Source organism: Rhinoderma darwinii, chromosome 3 (genome assembly GCF_050947455.1).
Source record: "Rhinoderma darwinii isolate aRhiDar2 chromosome 3, aRhiDar2.hap1, whole genome shotgun sequence".
Classification (NCBI taxonomy): Eukaryota; Metazoa; Chordata; class Amphibia; order Anura; family Rhinodermatidae; genus Rhinoderma; species Rhinoderma darwinii.
Genome location: NC_134689.1, coordinates 153,553,881 through 153,570,903, shown reverse-complemented (window position 1 = coordinate 153,570,903; position 17,023 = coordinate 153,553,881). Strand labels below are relative to the sequence as shown.

At 43.2% G+C, this 17,023-nt stretch overlaps 1 protein-coding gene across 7 annotated transcripts in view; it reads left to right on the top strand.

The window, feature by feature from the left end:
• GRIP1 (glutamate receptor interacting protein 1) overlaps positions 1-17,023 on the top strand; it is a 472,389-nt gene that overhangs the window by 441,464 nt on the left and 13,902 nt on the right. For all 7 annotated transcript variants that reach the window (XM_075856910.1, XM_075856912.1, XM_075856913.1 and 4 more), the window contains 2 exons: positions 6,490-6,675; positions 8,078-8,234. In XM_075856910.1, the coding sequence (XP_075713025.1) occupies positions 6,490-6,675; positions 8,078-8,234 (343 nt within the window). The remainder of the gene's footprint in view (positions 1-6,489; positions 6,676-8,077; positions 8,235-17,023) is intronic.

The window sequence follows — 17,023 nt, the reverse complement described above, 5'->3', positions numbered from 1 at the left end:
AGTATGTGACAGCACAGCGTGATCTCTCGAGATCACGCTGTGTTGCGAGTACTGCTAAAAATGAATGGAGAGAAGTGTATGACACTGATTGGTCAGCATCATACACTTCTCTTTACAACGCCCAGTTGGTAAAAAAGTAAAAACACGCCCAGTTGTCTATTAAGAAACTAATTAGCATAAATCTAAAATTGTGCATAACATATGGGCCAGAGGCCTTTTTGCGTCAAGAGGGGGACATACACAATATTAGGCAGGTGGTTTAATGTTATGGCTGATCGGTGTTTGTATGTATTAGGGCTGGGCGATCAGGCCTAAAAATAAAATCTAGATTTTTCTTGTTTTTTTGCTAAAAGAAAATTAAAAAAGTTTAGTGAGCCAGCACTGGAAGGAGTCGGATATATTTGATGCAGGCTTCCCTGTCTCGCCCCCCAGTTATGAGTAGCTGTAGTGAAGAAACTGCCATCAAAGCTGGTGGAAGTAGGAAGCACGCATGGACTATATTGGACTCCTCCGGGCGCCAGGTCTCTGAACTGTGCATGGACCTGCATATATCAGACATTTATGATATATCATGTGGATATGTGTATATTACTTTATTGAACCCCATTATTTTCCATACAGAATTGCATGCAGAGCAATCCCTTAACCCCTTCCCGACATTTGACGTACATGTACGTCATGGAAAGTACTGACTTTAGTACATGTACGTCAAACGTTTGGCACCGGCTCAGAAGCTGAGCCGGTCCCATCATCACCGGATCTCAGCTGTATCTTACAGCTGACATCCGACTGTAACGGCGGGGACCGAAATTAGCTTCGATCCCCGCCATTAACCCCTTAAGTGCAGCGCTCAAACGCGATCGCTGCACTTAAGGTGTTTGCAGCTCATCGGAACCCCAGTAATGAAATTGCCGGGGTTCCGGTGGCTGCAATGGCAACCGGAGGCCTAATACTGGCCTCCCGGTCTGCCTAGCACCGAAGCCGGTCAAGATCCGCCCGGCGGCGGAGCCTGATAGGCTTCCGTAGCTGCCGGCAAGATGGCGCCGGGTCAGGAGCTGATCCGGCGTCATCAGCGGTGGAAGTCAGCTGTACTGTACAGCTGACATCCACCTGTAACGGCAGGAACCGGAGCTAGCTCCGATCCCTGCCATTAACCCCTTCGATGCAGCAATCGAAAGCGATTGCTGCATCGTAGCGGTTACAAGCAGATCGCCAGCCCTGACAGGCAATCGGGACTGGCGACTGCTGTTATGGCAACAGGAGACACAATGGTCTCCTGCTCTGCCATTACGGAAGCCGATTTAGGCCCCGCCGGGAGGCGAAGCCTAAACGGCTTGCTGTCAGTGAATGACTGACAGATCTAATACATTGCACTACATAGGTAGTGCAATGTATTAGAAAAAAAAAAATCTGACCGTTGGACCTTCAAGTCCCCTAGTGGGACTTGAGAAAAAGTGTAAAAAAAGTATAAAAAAGTGTAAAAAAAAGTGCAAAAAATAAAAGTTTGAAAACAATAAAAGTTTCAAGTAATCAAATAACACACAATCCCCCTTTTACTCTTATCAAGTCCTTTATTATTGAAAAATAATAACAAACCATATGTATTTGGTATCGCCACGACCGTAACGACCGGAGGTATCAAAATATTATATTATTTATTGCACGCGGTGAACAGCGTAAAAAAAACCCGTAAAAAACGTTACCAGAGTTTCTGTTTTTTAGTCACTTTGCCCTACAAATATTACAATAAAAAGTGATCAAAAAGTCGCACGTATCCAAAAATGGTACCTATAAAAACTATAGCTCGTCCCGCAAAAAACAAGCCCTCATACAACTCCGTCGACAAAAAAATTAAAACGTTATGGTTCTCACAACTTGGCGACAGAAAAAATACATTCTTTTTACAAAAGTAATTTTATTGTGCAAAAAGTTGTAAAACATAAAAAAGTTCTATAAACGAGGTATCGCCGGAATCGTACTGACCCGCAGAATAAAGGTAACATGTAGTTTATAATGCGTGGTGAACTCTGTATAAAAAAAAACCAAAAAAAGCTGTGCCAGAATTGCGTTTTTTGGTTTACCTGGCATCCCAAAAAATAGGATAAAAGGTGATCAAAAAGTCACATGTACCCCAAAATGGTACCAATAATAACTACAGCTCGTCCCGCAACAAACCAGCCCTCATACCGCTACGTCTATGAAAAATAAAATTAGTTATGGCTCCAATAAGTCAGGAAATAAAAAAATATGCAGTTGTGCCCGAGGAGAACATTTCTTCTGTTTCAAGAGGCGATTTATCAAGGACCTAAAATTAGGGAACCAGGAAGGGAGGGCCCAATCATATCCGATGGAAGCGACGGTGCCCGTATTATACCAGGATAATACTTTCCCAGCAAAATTCCCCAAACTACAAAGGCGCGGAGTGTGGACCAAAAGGGGGATAAGAAATGACACCATTTATCAGTGCGACACCGGCCTGTGCAGAAAGGATTGCTTCACAGCGTAACACACATCTATGGATTATTTTTATTTTTTTATACCACCTGACTATGCCCCTTATATACTCCGCCCCGCTTACATGTACCCCCACATTATAAAACACCAGCAATACTCAAACAAATATAGTACCAAGCAAAATCCGCTCTCCAAAAGCCAAATGGTGCTCCCTCGGCCCTGAACCCTACAGCGTGCCCAAACAGCAGTTTCCTTCAACATATATGGCACCGTCATACCCGTGAGAACCCTTTTAACAATTTTTGTGGTGTGTGTCTCCAGCGTCATAAGCTGGGCATGACATATTTGCCACTGAATGGCATATCTAGGGAAAAATATAAATTTTTAATTTGCACCATCCGCAGCGCATTCATTTATGGAAAAGACCTGTGGGGTGAAAATGCTCACTACACCCCTTAATAAATGCCTTGAGGGGTGCAGTTCCATAATGGGGTCACTTATCAGGGGTTTCTTTTTATTATTTCACATCTGAGCCTCTGCAGTTGTGAACCAATACTTTGTAAATCGCCAAATTAGGCCTCCACTCCGCATGGTACTCTTCACTTCTGAGCCCTGTCATATGTCCAGACAAAAGATTAGGGCCACATGTAGGGTGTTTCTAAAACCGGGAAACACCGCATAATAATTAGAGAGCTGTCTTGTTATGGTGGCACAAGCCGGGCACCACATATTGGCATATCTATGGAAAAAAATCCCATTTTCACTCTGCAACATTGAGCGCACACTAATTTCTACAAAACACCTGCAGGGTTAAAATGCTTACTACACCCCTTGGTAAATGCATTGAGGGGTGTAGTTTACAAAATGGGGTCACTTCTGGGGGGTTTCCACTGTTTTGGGCCCACAGGTGCCCAGAAACCAATCCAGCAACATCTGCACTCCAAATGGCGGTCCTTCCCTTCTGAGCCCTGCCGTTTGCCCAAACAGCAGTTTATGACCACATATGGGGTATTGCCGTACTCGGGAGAAATAGCTTTACAAATGTTGGGTTCTTTTTTTCCTTTATTTGTTGAGAAAATGAAAAAATTTGCGCTAAAGCTACGTCTTATTGAAGAAAAAGGACTGTTTTTATTTTCACTGCCTAATTCTAATAAATTCTATGAAACATCTGTGGGGTCAAAATGCTCACTACACCCCTAGATGCATTCTTCAAGAGGTGTAGTTTCCTAAATGGAGTCCCTTTTTGGGCGTTTTCATTGTTTTGTCCCCTCAGGGGCTTTGCAAATGTGACCTGGCCTCCGCAAATCATTCCTGCTAAATGTGATCTCAAAAAGTCAAATAGTGCTCTTTCCCTTCTAAGCCCTGCCGTGTGTCCAAACAGCCGTTTATTACCACATGTGGGGTATTGTTTTACTCGGGAGAAATTGCTTTACAAATTTTGTGGTGCTTTTTCTCCTTCAGTCCTTCTGGAAATGAGAAAAAATTAGCTAAACCTACATTTTCTTTGAAAAAATGTAGATTATTATTTTCAGGGCCTACTTCCAATAATTTCTGCAAAAAAACTGTGGTGTCAAATCGCTCACTATACCCCTAGATAATTTCCTCAATGGGTGTTGTTTCCAAAATGGGGTCACTTGTGGGGGGTTTCCACTGTTTTGTCCCCTCAGGGGCTTTGTAAATGTAACATGGCCTCCGCAAACCATTCCTGCTAAATTTGAGTTCCAAAAGCCAAATGGCGCTCTTTCCCTTCTCAGCCTCGCCGTGTGTCCAAACAGCCGTTTATTACCACATGTGGGGTACTGTTTTACTCGGGAGAAATTTCTTTACAAATTTTATGGTGATTTTTCTCCTTTAGTCCTTGTGGAAATGAAAAAAAATTAGCTAAACCTACATTTTATTTGAAAAAATGTAGATTTTCATTTTCACAGCCTACTTGCAAAAATTTCTGCAAAAAACCTGTGGGGTCAAAATGCTCACTATACCCCTAGATAATTTCCTCAAGGGTTATAGTTTCCAAAATGGGGTCACTTGTTTGGGGTTTTCACTGTTTTGTCCCCTCAGGGGCTTTGTAAATGTGACATGGCCTCCGCAAACCATTCCTGCTAAATGTGAACTCCAAAAGCCAAATGGCGCTCTTTCCCTTCTCAGCCACGCCGTGTCTCCAAACAACCGTTTATTACCACATGTGAGGTATTGTTTTACTCGGGAGAAATTGCTTTACAAATTTTGCGGTGCTTTTTCTCCTTTAGTCCTTGTGGAAATGAGAAAAAAAATCGCTAAACCTACATTTTCTTTGAAGAAATGTTGATTTTAATTTTCACGGCCTACTTCCAATAATTTCTGTAAAAAACCTGTGCGGTGAAAATGCTCACTACACCCCTAGATAATTTCCTTGAGGTGTCTAGTTTCCCAGATGGGGTCACTTTTGGGGGATTTTGACTGTTTTGGCACCACAAGAGCCCTTCAAACCTGACATGGTGCCTAAAATATATTCTAACAAAAATAAGGCCCCAAAATCCACTAGGTGCTCCTTTGCTTCTGAGGCCGGTGTTTCAGTCCAGTAGCACGCTACGGCCACATGTGGGATATTTCCTAAAACTGCAAAAACTGGGCAACAAATATTGAGTTGCATTTCTCTGGTAAAACCTTCTGTGTTATAAAAAAAATTGTATTAAAAATGTATTTCTGCAGAAAAATATGAAATTTGTAAATTTCACCTCTACTTTGCTTTAATTCCTGTGAAATGTTTAAAGGGTTAAGACATTTTCTAAATGCTGTTTTGAATACTTTGAGGGGTGAAGTTTTTAAAATGGGGTGACTTTTTTGGGGTTTCTAATATATAAGGCCCTCAAAACCACTTCACAACTGAACTGGCCCCTGTAAAAATAGCCTTTTGAAATTTTCTTGAAAATGTGAGAAATTGCTGCTAAAGTTCTAAGCCTTGTGAGGTCATAGAAAAATAAAAGGATGTTCAAAAAACGATGCCAATCTAAAGTAGACATATGGGGGATGTTAATTAGCAACAATTTTGTGTATTATAACTGCCTGTCTTACAAGCAGATACATTTAAATTGAGAAAAATGCTAATTTTTGCAATTTTTCGCTAAATTTTGGTGTTTTTCACAATTAAATACTGAACATATCGAGCAAATTTTGCCAGTAACATAAAGTCCAATGTGTCACGAGAAAACAATCTCAGAATCGCTTGGATAGGTGAAAGCATTCCGGAGTTATTACCACATAAAGTGACACATGTCAGATTTGAAAAATGAGGCTCTGTCAGGAAGGTCAAAAGTGGCTAAAGAGGGAAGGGGTTAATACTGTAATATATACTGATATCTATAGAATGTGTATATTACTTTATTGGCCTGATATGCATTTGAAAAGTAAAATGGTGGAAGAGATTAGCCCATAAACCATCAGCTTCAGTTCCATATGGCTCCCTTAGGACAACAAATAAATTTCTGCACAGACCTACCCCCTTGGATACTGGTAGGGCTAGTCTGTGCAAGAATGCATTTGTTTTTAACTCTGTTGGACAGTCCCTGATTCTCTTTGAGACCAAAAGGTGCTGAGCAGTGCAGAGCTCCAGGCTAAAATAAAGTCACTTGGGCGCCTTTGGCCACGAAGTATAAAAATGTAGGAGCCATATTATATATTTTTTGGGTCGCCAAATTAAAAAGCAACATAAGCATTAGTCTAACATTTACTCTAGACTATGGACACACCGCAATGTTTCTACTGTTACCATCAGGCGCCAAGATGGCAAATTATTAAAATTAATTTGATTAATCTCCCAGTCCAAGTATGTATATATTCTCCAACAGAGAAAAAAAATAGTGCCATGCTCCATTGGACGTCATGTTATGGTGATATTCTCCCCCATAAATATTCCTACTAGGGGAGTATCTCTCCGGAATATAGTGCCATAGGGTCTTCTTATTGCCAGTAGCTTTCCTACTGCAGCCAAACAATAAATTTAATAGCCGGTAGAATACTCTCACATCTCAAAAAAAACTTGTCTTTCCCTTTCAGAAACTAGTCCTAAAGCATTTACATCATCTGGTAGAATAAGTGAGCTATGCGACGGTGAAGATGATACTCCAGTTACTCAGAAGTCCAGCAACCTTTCAGATATTTATTCCACCACTGTGCCAAGTGTAGACAGTGCAGTGGAGTCCTGGGATGGCTCTGCTGTTGACGCTACTTTCGGAAGTCAAGGTAAATAATCTGGTGTTAAACACTGTTGCATTACTTGGGTAAACTGTGAAGGTGGTGGATTGTGGATTAGTATTTTGGCCTTCCCATACCCTAATATAAATACTTGTCATTGGTATCAGTCTCTATAGGTTGGGTATCAGTAACAACATACAGACTACAGTTTTGATGGAAGCCATAATGATCATAGCAAATGTAACCCTTGGACAATGGGTAGCCATTTTAGGCAATTTACTGTTTTTTTTAATTTTCTCTTTGTCGTTTGTTTCAGAAATGCAGGTCATTTTCTACTTCCACTTTAAGACCTTTGTGTGATTGGTGTAAACTGGTCATATATCTTCTATGCTCAAATCAGTATATGCATCCTCACTATAAACACTTAGGGAAATGATGGCCAAAGGTGAAGGGAAAGGCAAATTCTTATAGGCAGTAACTCTTCCAAGGATAATATTCAGTCATGAGTTCTTCTGTATGCTGAGCGCTGTGCCTAACCGTAAAGAACAGAAGAGCTTCTCTGATTTCTTCTGTTATGGGGGGCTCTGTGGTATCGTTCTCATCTCCAATGGCATAACATGTGTGTATGTCTGCTGTGCGCACCTTTAATAGCGTCATACACCGTTTTTAAGGCCCACACAATGTTAGGTTGACCACCACTAATCATTGCTTCTATGATGAAATATGGATCTGTAGGGACTATGTGTGCCATTGTACAGGCTCCGTAAACACAGTATTACATTGTGCATAATGTAAGGCATGACAAATCGTATTGGCTAACTAGCTCCTATCTAGGTTTTTATTGCCTGACTCCTAAAGTGGCCAAACTGGCTACTAATGTGTGCCTCTCAAAAATCTGGACTATATATATTTATTACAAAATGCCCTGTGTTTTGCTGTTAGCCATTTATGATGTTACTGGACCAGTGTCTATCATCTAAAAAATTTCAGTAAGTGGATTGGAGCAAAACGGCTGCTTTGGAGCTCTGTACGAGAGCCACTAGAAGTGAATTACAGTCTAATCACCTACCTTCTCCACTGGTCTACACATAATGGAGCCTGATGAAGAGTCTAGTACCCAAAACGTTGCCTTAAACTTACAGTATTGATACACAGCACTGGTGTTTTGTGTGACGTGGATTATCAATAAAGAAATATGTGAAGCATATCACCTGCAATGGAGCACTGTCCCATTTCTCATCATTTTGGATTGTTCTAGTGGGAAGGAGGTCAACACACCTGGGAACGAGCACCCGTAAATAACTTCACATATAAGGAGTGTGCTGCCTGAACCCCATTTCAATATAATCAAATAACGTGCTGGTAAAATTAAAGTAATTCGTTATTTTTATTGAAAATGACTTATTATGACATATAGTTACCAGTTTTAAGGTTTCTGTGACTTTTTCAGGACCTAACTTCCAAGCCTCTGGATTCAGTTTCAATTCATATGAATGGAGAAATCCAAAACAGAAGGGCAGTCTGTCTCCTCTGAATAGACCGACCAATAACCACTTTCAGGATACAGTACTTAGTGATGATGAGTGGGAAAGACCAACAACCAGTGGGTACGTTTTTCTCTTTTCTTGATGAGTGCCATAGAAGTGGGCAATGTACAGAACTAGTCCATCCATTGCCAGATGTGTTGGGATGTCACTTAGTGCCATCACATTTTATGTCTGTACTTTCTCCGTCCCGTTAAACCTTCTCCCTTTAATTGCTGCTGACATTTTGAGCACTCACAGATTTTTCTTTTTTAATCTAATGCTCTGACAGTTCATTTGAAATGAAAAATGCTAGTCAGGGAGATTAAAACGCTCTGTTTGACAGGGTTAGCAGAAATAAACTGGATTCATATGGAGAAGCTTTCAACTTGAGTGCTTTAGCGCTTGGTAAGTTTTTACATATACTGCTGCCAGCATTTATAAAGTTGATCCAGGGCCTCTACAGGTCGCTAGATGGCAGCTCTATGATGGTGCAGACCTGCAAGGATGCAACACAGGTTGTACCTCTGTATACCACCCTTGTATGCTATAAATTGACCGTTTATTTGTCATGTGGCATTGGTATTTTATAGCTGAACAGTACTATTGATAACCCCCCCCCCCCTTCCTTGGTCTTTTACCGGTGTACTTAATCCCATGCCGCTATATTGCAAAGTGAAATGTCTGCAGTATTGTCGGTGATACTACAGCTGCAACCTCATGTACGTCACTAAACTAGAAAGTCACTACTACAAAATTTGGTCAGTACAGACTGAATAGAAACCAGCACTGTGCCAACCAAGTAAGACTTTCTAATTGTCATATGGAAAATGCCACTGCTTCCCCTGGTTGAGTTGTTAGGGCCTGCAGTCTGTCTTTACTACATTATAGTATTTGGCAACAACACTAATAGCAATGAATGCTGATCTGATGTTTTTGGTGATTCATGGAGATACAGTGCAACAGATTTATAAGGTTAGATGGTGCCCTGTGCAGTGACGTCTATTGTTGCCGCCATTATGGTGTACCTTATTGCACCCTAAATACAGTGATACAGTGAAAATATAACCATACATTGCCCAAATAACATTGCCAGACAGTTGCCTAAATGATACTGCCCAATGATAAAACTAGGGAATGTAGCTAGACTCGGTACAGCCAATAGGATCAGGCACCAAGTGTGGGATTAGGAATGCGAGCCCCAAGTGCCTAGGCCATCAGGGCCTGGGACGCCCCTTTCAGTAGGGACCAGTGATGCACCCTTTTGACTGCACAGGTCGCACACCGCCAAAGCCTGCCATGCTCAAAATTATGTATTTTTTTTTACAACACTATAAATATGTGTGGTCCTGAAAACCTCCCCAGTTGATACAAGTCACCTAACCCTTTTTATTTTCACGCAATATTGAAATTTACTATGTGGTGAAGTTTTATTCACAAGAAAAAGAATTACTTTCAGTTTAGCAGTATTAAAAAAGTATGCATTTTAGTCTAGGTGTTACATTTGTTTGGACGATATATGTGCCCTCTATATGTAAATCACCCTCTAGTGCAGTGTCAGGGAAAACCGCATAATCTTTCTATATAGCATGGTCCATCTGCAGTGTAGGACTCCGTGCCAGATCAGTTTCATGTCCACATTGCCAGCAGAATTTATTGCCACTTTAATAAAGTGAAATTTTCAATTTACAGCATCTTTTTAGCGGTGAGTAAGCTTTTTCCCCAATTTGCAGCTATGTTAATGTAAATTCTGGTGCTATATTTTGAATGTGTGAAAAAACTTTTAACGTGCAGGTTCATTCTTGATGATCATACAGAAGTATTAGGCAATTGCAGACATTTCCTAATATGTTGCTATTATTAGAAGCTTTCCAGTAATACAAAAGTGCTGCTGACGGAATTAGAATCCTGTACAACTTCCATGTCAGCGACCACGTGCTGTTTTGTGGAATAGCAGACTGCAGTCATCCTGTAGCTTTTTGACAGAGTTGTGGAATAATACTTGAATTAGATTTTTATTACTGGAATACATTGGCTACTTAAACAAGCAGCAAAGATAATAAGGCTGTACTGGGGATCCGTTTGGATTAAAACCAGATAGAGCTGTGGTTAAACCTGTGTGATATTGGTTGTGCGTTCTCCAAGTGTATAGGTATAAAGAATCGTTTTCTGTGAACAAGTAACAAAACATGTCTGTTAGGCCTAATTCACACGAGCGTATTTAACATCCGTGTTACGACTTCCGGTTCCGGCGCTGGAGATGCAGGACGCGAGTGACTGAGCTCCCGCTCCCGTCCAGCCTATTTGCTTCTAATAGTCGCTTCGGCGGCGACAATCAGCGGTGAAGTCACCAGCCCTGCACACGGAATCATCACAGGTGGTGCCTGTATGGACAGGTACCTCCTCAGAAGCGCGCAGAAGCCAGCCATGGAAGACTCAGCCGCGGCCGTGGTAAAGGGAGGTAAGATGGCGGCGCTTCCCGCCACTGCGACCCTGCTATACACACAGGAAGATGAGCTGCAGCACCATCAGTCCCAGCTTTCAAGCCCGACAGAGCACATAATGTCCGCTCTTCCTGCAGCCATTGATTATGTAGCCCTGGCCCGAGAAGTAGCCAAACAGATAGCGCCAGACCAGCAAAAGGCGCTGGAAAAAACGGTGCAAGATTCCCTAAACCGCGTGCATGCGGAGCTGGCACAAGTCACTATCAGAGCTGATGAGTTAGAGCAGCGTATGACGCTGCTGGAGGAGGAAAATGAGCGTCTGCAATCCAAACTCAGAGGGGTGCTGTCTGTTACTACGCAGTTGGGGGACAAGGTGGAGGATCTGGAAAACCGCTCCAGGAGGAGCAACCTGCGACTGGTGGGGCTGAAAGAAGCGGTGATATCTTCTGATTTGCAACGAGTGTGTGAGAGGACATTGCCAGAAGCTTTAGGTCTTCCCCGTCCCTGCCGGGTGGAGAGGTCGCACAGAGTGGGGCCGGACCCCAGAAACCTCCCAGCAACAGACGACCACAGTTCGCTTCGTCCCAGACAAGTAATCTTTAAGCTGTTGGATTACAATGATAAGGTGGCACTTATGAAAGCTTTCCGCAGCTGATCGCGTCCCTTGGAAATACTGGGCATGAAAGTGCTACTTTTTGAGGATTTCTCGGCGGAAGTTGCAAAACGAAGCTGGGCTTTCAGCAAAATTTGCACCGCGCTGTTCCAAGCGAAAATACGTTTTAACCTGCAGTACACAGCAATCTTGCGGGTGTTTCAAGAGAACGGACGGAACAAGGTTTTCACTACGCCACAGGAAGCGGAGGACGCACTTACGGAGCTTTGTAGGCGCAGACCACAGCAAGAGGAGAGTCACAGTCCAGTACACAGTCCGAATCGCAAGTCGAGAGAAGCCAAACGGAACCGACTAAATATGGAGCGAACCTGGACAGAAGCTTTAATGCCCACACCTGGAAGATCCCGGGGCGGCCGAGCCGGAAATGGAGGGGACTCTCCGAAACCGCAGAGGCGTACGCGGGACCGCACCCGATCCACGTCTCCTGATTGAAGGACGAAGAGCTTTTCAGCACATTTTATTTTCAGCACATTTTATTTAAGCTGATGTGATGATGATTTTGTGGACGCTGTAGACCAATTGCAGATTCCGACCAGATACAGATAAGTTTACAGATAATTTGAAAATTTTGAGGGAGACTCTGTACCGGTCAACAGCTGGCCTATTGTTATAATGTTACAAGGTTATAAGGTTGAAATGTATGCACTCTGGTATTTCCCTGCATTTTCACTACAGAAGATTAGTGAGGGAGTTAGATCAGGCTCTGAGATTTTTCCTTGTGGGTGGAACTGACCGGGAATGAGATAATGCCTCCTCCACGCAAGGGATTAGCTGTATCTGTCACAGATGGCAGACTGGGGGAAATTGTGATAGAAGATATGGGAAAAGGAGGTAGGGAAACCTTGAGATGAAGCAAGATTCATGTGGATATGTGATTTTAAGTCTGTTTGCATAAAAGTCATTAAGATATAATCCAAATGGACGCTAGGATGTTAAAATTGATGATATGGAAATGTATAACAGTGTGCACAGGCGACAAAGAGGTAATGAGGGGGCAAGGGCTGGTGTTACTTCCTCAGGGAAGGAGTCATAGGTGCAGGCTGGGGGGGAGGGAGGGGCGTGTTCTGACATAACAGAAAAAAGTGAAGTCACGTACGCCAGTGGGTATGAAGGGGCTGCTAACCCTTGCCGCAGGTGATTTGAGGGTTTCGTTAGATAAGGGCCGGTTGGCCTTGTTGGTTCTGGCTTATAAGCCGGGTTTTGGTTATGTTGTTAATGTTTATACATGGCTCTTGGAAAAAGACGGATCTGACTCCCCGAACTTAGCACGACTTTTAGGCACTTTAGCTCATCTTATACATGGCTCAATAACATGAAAATAGTCTCTTGGAACGTTAAAGGGCTGAGATCCCCACAGAAACGGGCCAAACTTTTAAGACACATGAAAAGATTGCACCCAGATGTGGCCCTATTGCAGGAAACTCACCTTACCGAGCCGGAGTTTAAGTATTTGCAAAAATTCTGGGTGGGGCAGGTTTTTGGCTCGTCGGCAAGGGAGGGTAAGGCGGGAGTTATAATTTTGGTACATAAAAATTTTGTGTTTACACTGGTGTCTCAGGAGCGGGATGACGAGGGCCGTTGGATCCATCTAGTGATGGAGCATGCAGGGGAAACCATCAGTATTCATAATGTGTATTTGTGCACTTGCACTTGCACTTGCACCAGCGGCAGCAAACGGAGCGGACGGGCCGGAGGGAGCCGCGGCGGCAGGAGCAGGTAAGAGATTTCAATGTATGTTCGTGTTTGTGTGTGTTTACTACTGTATGTAAACCTACTACACTGTGGGTTAGCTCAAAAAATGGCGACACACAGTGTAGGAGGTTACATCGTTCAAACCCCTCGTTTATCCCGGCACTAGCCAGGATAAAGGAGGGGGGAATGCTGAGAGCTCACTAGAGCGAGGGCTTTTAACCCAATGTTGCAATGCTGCAATTTTGGGAACAGCTCCATCTAGTGACCAAAAATGGGTAGTATTATAAATTAGAAATAATTTATAATATTTCCTGGACTCGTGCAAAAAAATAAAAAAAATTTGAACAATGTTTAATCACCCACACACTAAATGTTTAATTTTTTTTAAAAAAAACATGTTTTTCTGGCAATACATTCCCTTTAAGGGGTGGTGGATGGAATTTGATGGGGATAATGTATCACATCGCTCGGAACCGTCATTGTATTGGCGTACAGCTAAAGGGGTAATACGAGGAAAAATTATGCAATATATGTCTAATCTTAAACGTAAGACGACCGAAGGATACAAGGCAGCGAGCGACAGATTACGGTGTGCATACACAGCATTTCTACACTCTCCATCACTGCCATTGGGGGAGGAATGGAGGGAAGCCAAGCGACAGTTTGATCAATGGTTAGACAAAAGAGAGCGTATTTACCGGTCCCAATTTGATGCCGATTTAATGCGTTTCGGCAATAAAGCGGGCAAATTATTAGCGCGATTAGCAAAAGGGAGGTATGCACCATCGCACATATCAACACTTAACGAGTCAAATGGGACTTCTACCTCAGACCCAAAAAAAATCAATACCATATTAAGTAAGTACTACCAAGCCATTTACTCAGAAACACCCATAGATCTCCAAAAAGGGAGGGAATTTTTGGAGAAGGTGAAGTTGCCAGGGCTCACCCAGGAGCAAAATGGTCACTTGAGCGCAGAGATTACATTAGAGGAAGTCTGGAGCGCCATTAAGACCTTATCTAATGGAAAGGCCCCGGGTCCGGATGGATTCACAGGGGAGTTTTTTAAATCTCTGAGAGAAGAAATCAGCCGTACCTTGGTGGCATACTATAATATTTTACTAAGCACGGGGGCTTTACCAGCAGAGGCTAAAGTAGCGCATATAAAGGTGCTACCCAAGAAGGGGAAGAATCCTCTTGACCCGGTGTCGTACAGTCCCATTTCGCTGATAGACAAAGATCAGAAATTACTCACAAAAATTTTGGCCAATCGGCTGGCTATGTATCTACCCATACTGGTGGGAAAGTCCCAAATAGGCTTTGTAAAGGGCAGGGCAGCAGTGACAAATCTACGCAAGGTGTTGACGGTGCTAGAAACAGTCAGGCATGATCCCCAGCCAGGTACCAGGCTGGCACTTTTAGCGCTAGACGCAGAGAAAGCCTTTGATAACATACAATGGGAATGGCTGGGGATGGTGCTAGACAAAATGAACATTCAGGGAGACTTCCGAGTCTTCCTGAAGGGAGTCTACAATAGCCCGCAAGCACGTGTTCACTCCTCAGGGTTCCTATCAGATCCCTTCCAATTACATAAAGGAACACGACAGGGCTGCCCCCTATCACCCCTGTTATTCAATCTGGCATTGGAACCTATGGCTAGATACCTGGAGGAATCGGATATGTTCAGAGGCATTCAAGTAGGGTCTTGTGCAGTGAAATTAGCCCTGTTCGCTGATAATGTCATACTTTTTATGTCGAATCCTCAAGAGCATTTAGGGAAGGTTTTTCAATTTTTACAGGAATTTGGGCAATGCTCGGGATATAAAGTCAACATAGCTAAGAGCGAACTGCTGGAGTTGGGCAGGCCATTGCCTAAGACCTTTTGGCAATCATTGGGTTGCGGGATATCACCGGTTGAGCACTGCATTACTTATCTAGGTATCAAAATAAGGAGGGCACCAGACACTCTGTATGGCCTAAATTATCCCCCGTTAATTAAAAAAATACAAGCGGAACTCACTAGATGGGGCCAATTGCCGTTGTCCCTCCTGGGAAGATGCCATCTGATTAAGATGGTTAGTTTTCCCAGATTGCTATACCCCTTTCAAACACTTCCTCTATTATTGAAGCATGTGGATGTCTCGAAACTGACGGCTTCATTCACTAAATTTATATGGGCAGGAAAAAGGCCGCGCATAGCACTTACCAAGCTCATGATGGGTAAACAAGAAGGGGGTGTGAACTTTCCGAATGTATGGGGTTATAACGTGGTCTGTCTTTTTCGCCATGTAGTAGATTGGCTTCATGAGACAAGCAATTATTCCAACTTAGATCTGGAGGGGGAGTATGCCTCACCCTGGAACCTAAAAGCTTTGTTACATTGTAGAGTTGCTTCTCTTCCGTGCCGTCTCAAAACCTCCATTGTATTGAGAGATACAGTTCTAGCTTGGAAAGTGGTACGCAAACAGTTTGGGCTACCTCACCTGGTCTCGAAATATATGCCGTTAAGCGGACATCCAGAGTTCTAACCGGGAATAGACAAGGGGGACGGAATTGCCTCATGGGGGAGGGTAGGCATGGGCAATGCAGGGGATCTTATGCACACAGAGGAAAAGAGGTGGTTAACTGGGGAGGAAATCACCACTAAACTCAGACACATAGACGGGAGGGTCAATTTTTTGCAAGTACTTCAGGTACGAGCATTCTGCACCTCCAGGCTCAGGGATGTGAGTAAGGAAGCTACCTCGCACACTCTGGATGAGGTCATGGGTCCAACAACTGGGAGGGCGACCATTTCGGGACTGTATGGAGCATTGAGAGATGGTTTTGTTCGGCCGCAATCAAGGATTAGTTTTAAAAGCTGGGAACGGTGGACTCAGGATCCAGGTATAGGAGAGATCATACTGGGGGGTTGGGAGACGGTACGGAAGAGTGTGATAAATGAGAGCTGGAGGGAAACCTATTTTAATTTGATGCATGCAGCTATATATGGCTTTAATATTCTGCCTTCACAATCTTTCCCTGACCGCATTACAAGTTGTCCCAAGTGCAATACACCACTGACGAATTTGTGGCATGGGGTGTGGGGGTGTGTACACACGAAACGATTTTGGGGGATGATACAGAAATATATTGAGGACCATTGGAAAACGAATCTCCCAATGACGCCGCAAGCGCTACTATTCCATCAGGCGCGGCCGCCGGAGGAAGAGGGTGCTCGAGGAGTGAGATCACCTCCCGTGCTGGTGCACACGATTCTACTGGTAGCCTTGAGATGCCTCCTGAGTAAATGGCTAGAGGCAGACATGCCGGGTTTAGAAATGATTGTGTCGCGGCTGAAACAGTTATTGGTTCTTGAGAGGGTGGAGATGGAAAGGAGGAAGAAAACGGGAACCAAGAAGCTATTTGATAAGTGGCAAACATTCATAGAATCGCAATGTACAGCAGCCGAAATAGCGGAAATTGTTAGGCCCTTCCAGTACACAAAGTGGTATTGTACACAGCTCTTGGCAGGCACTTTAGGGGGGTTGCAACTCTGAATCAGCTGGGGGAAAAAGGATGAGTAGAAACTTATTGATGACCTAGGTCGTGTCGGGGTTGGGGGAAGTCATGCTTTCGGTCCATCTGAAGATAGACAATTATGCCATGTTCATGTGTTTATATTTTTATGTGTTATGTTGAATTTAATTAAAAGTTAATTCCATGACAGTAGAGTGCTGCGCACTCATGATGTAACTGTTACGTGAAATGTTTGTAAGAAAATGTGAAAACTGATAATAAAAAAGATATTTTAAAAAAAAACATCCGTGTTACACGCGTGAAAATCACAGACGTCGCACGGACCTATGCAAGTTAATGGGGCCATTCAGACATTCGGTGTTTTTCACGCAGCGTGTCCATTGCATGAAACTCACTGCATGTCCTGTACTTGTGCGTTTTTTGCGCATCACGCACCCATTGAAGTCAATGGGTTCGTGAAAATCACGGACAGCACACGGACGCACATCCGTGTGCTGTGCGTGATTCACGCAACAGTTGCTAAAGAAATGATTTTGAAAAATAAC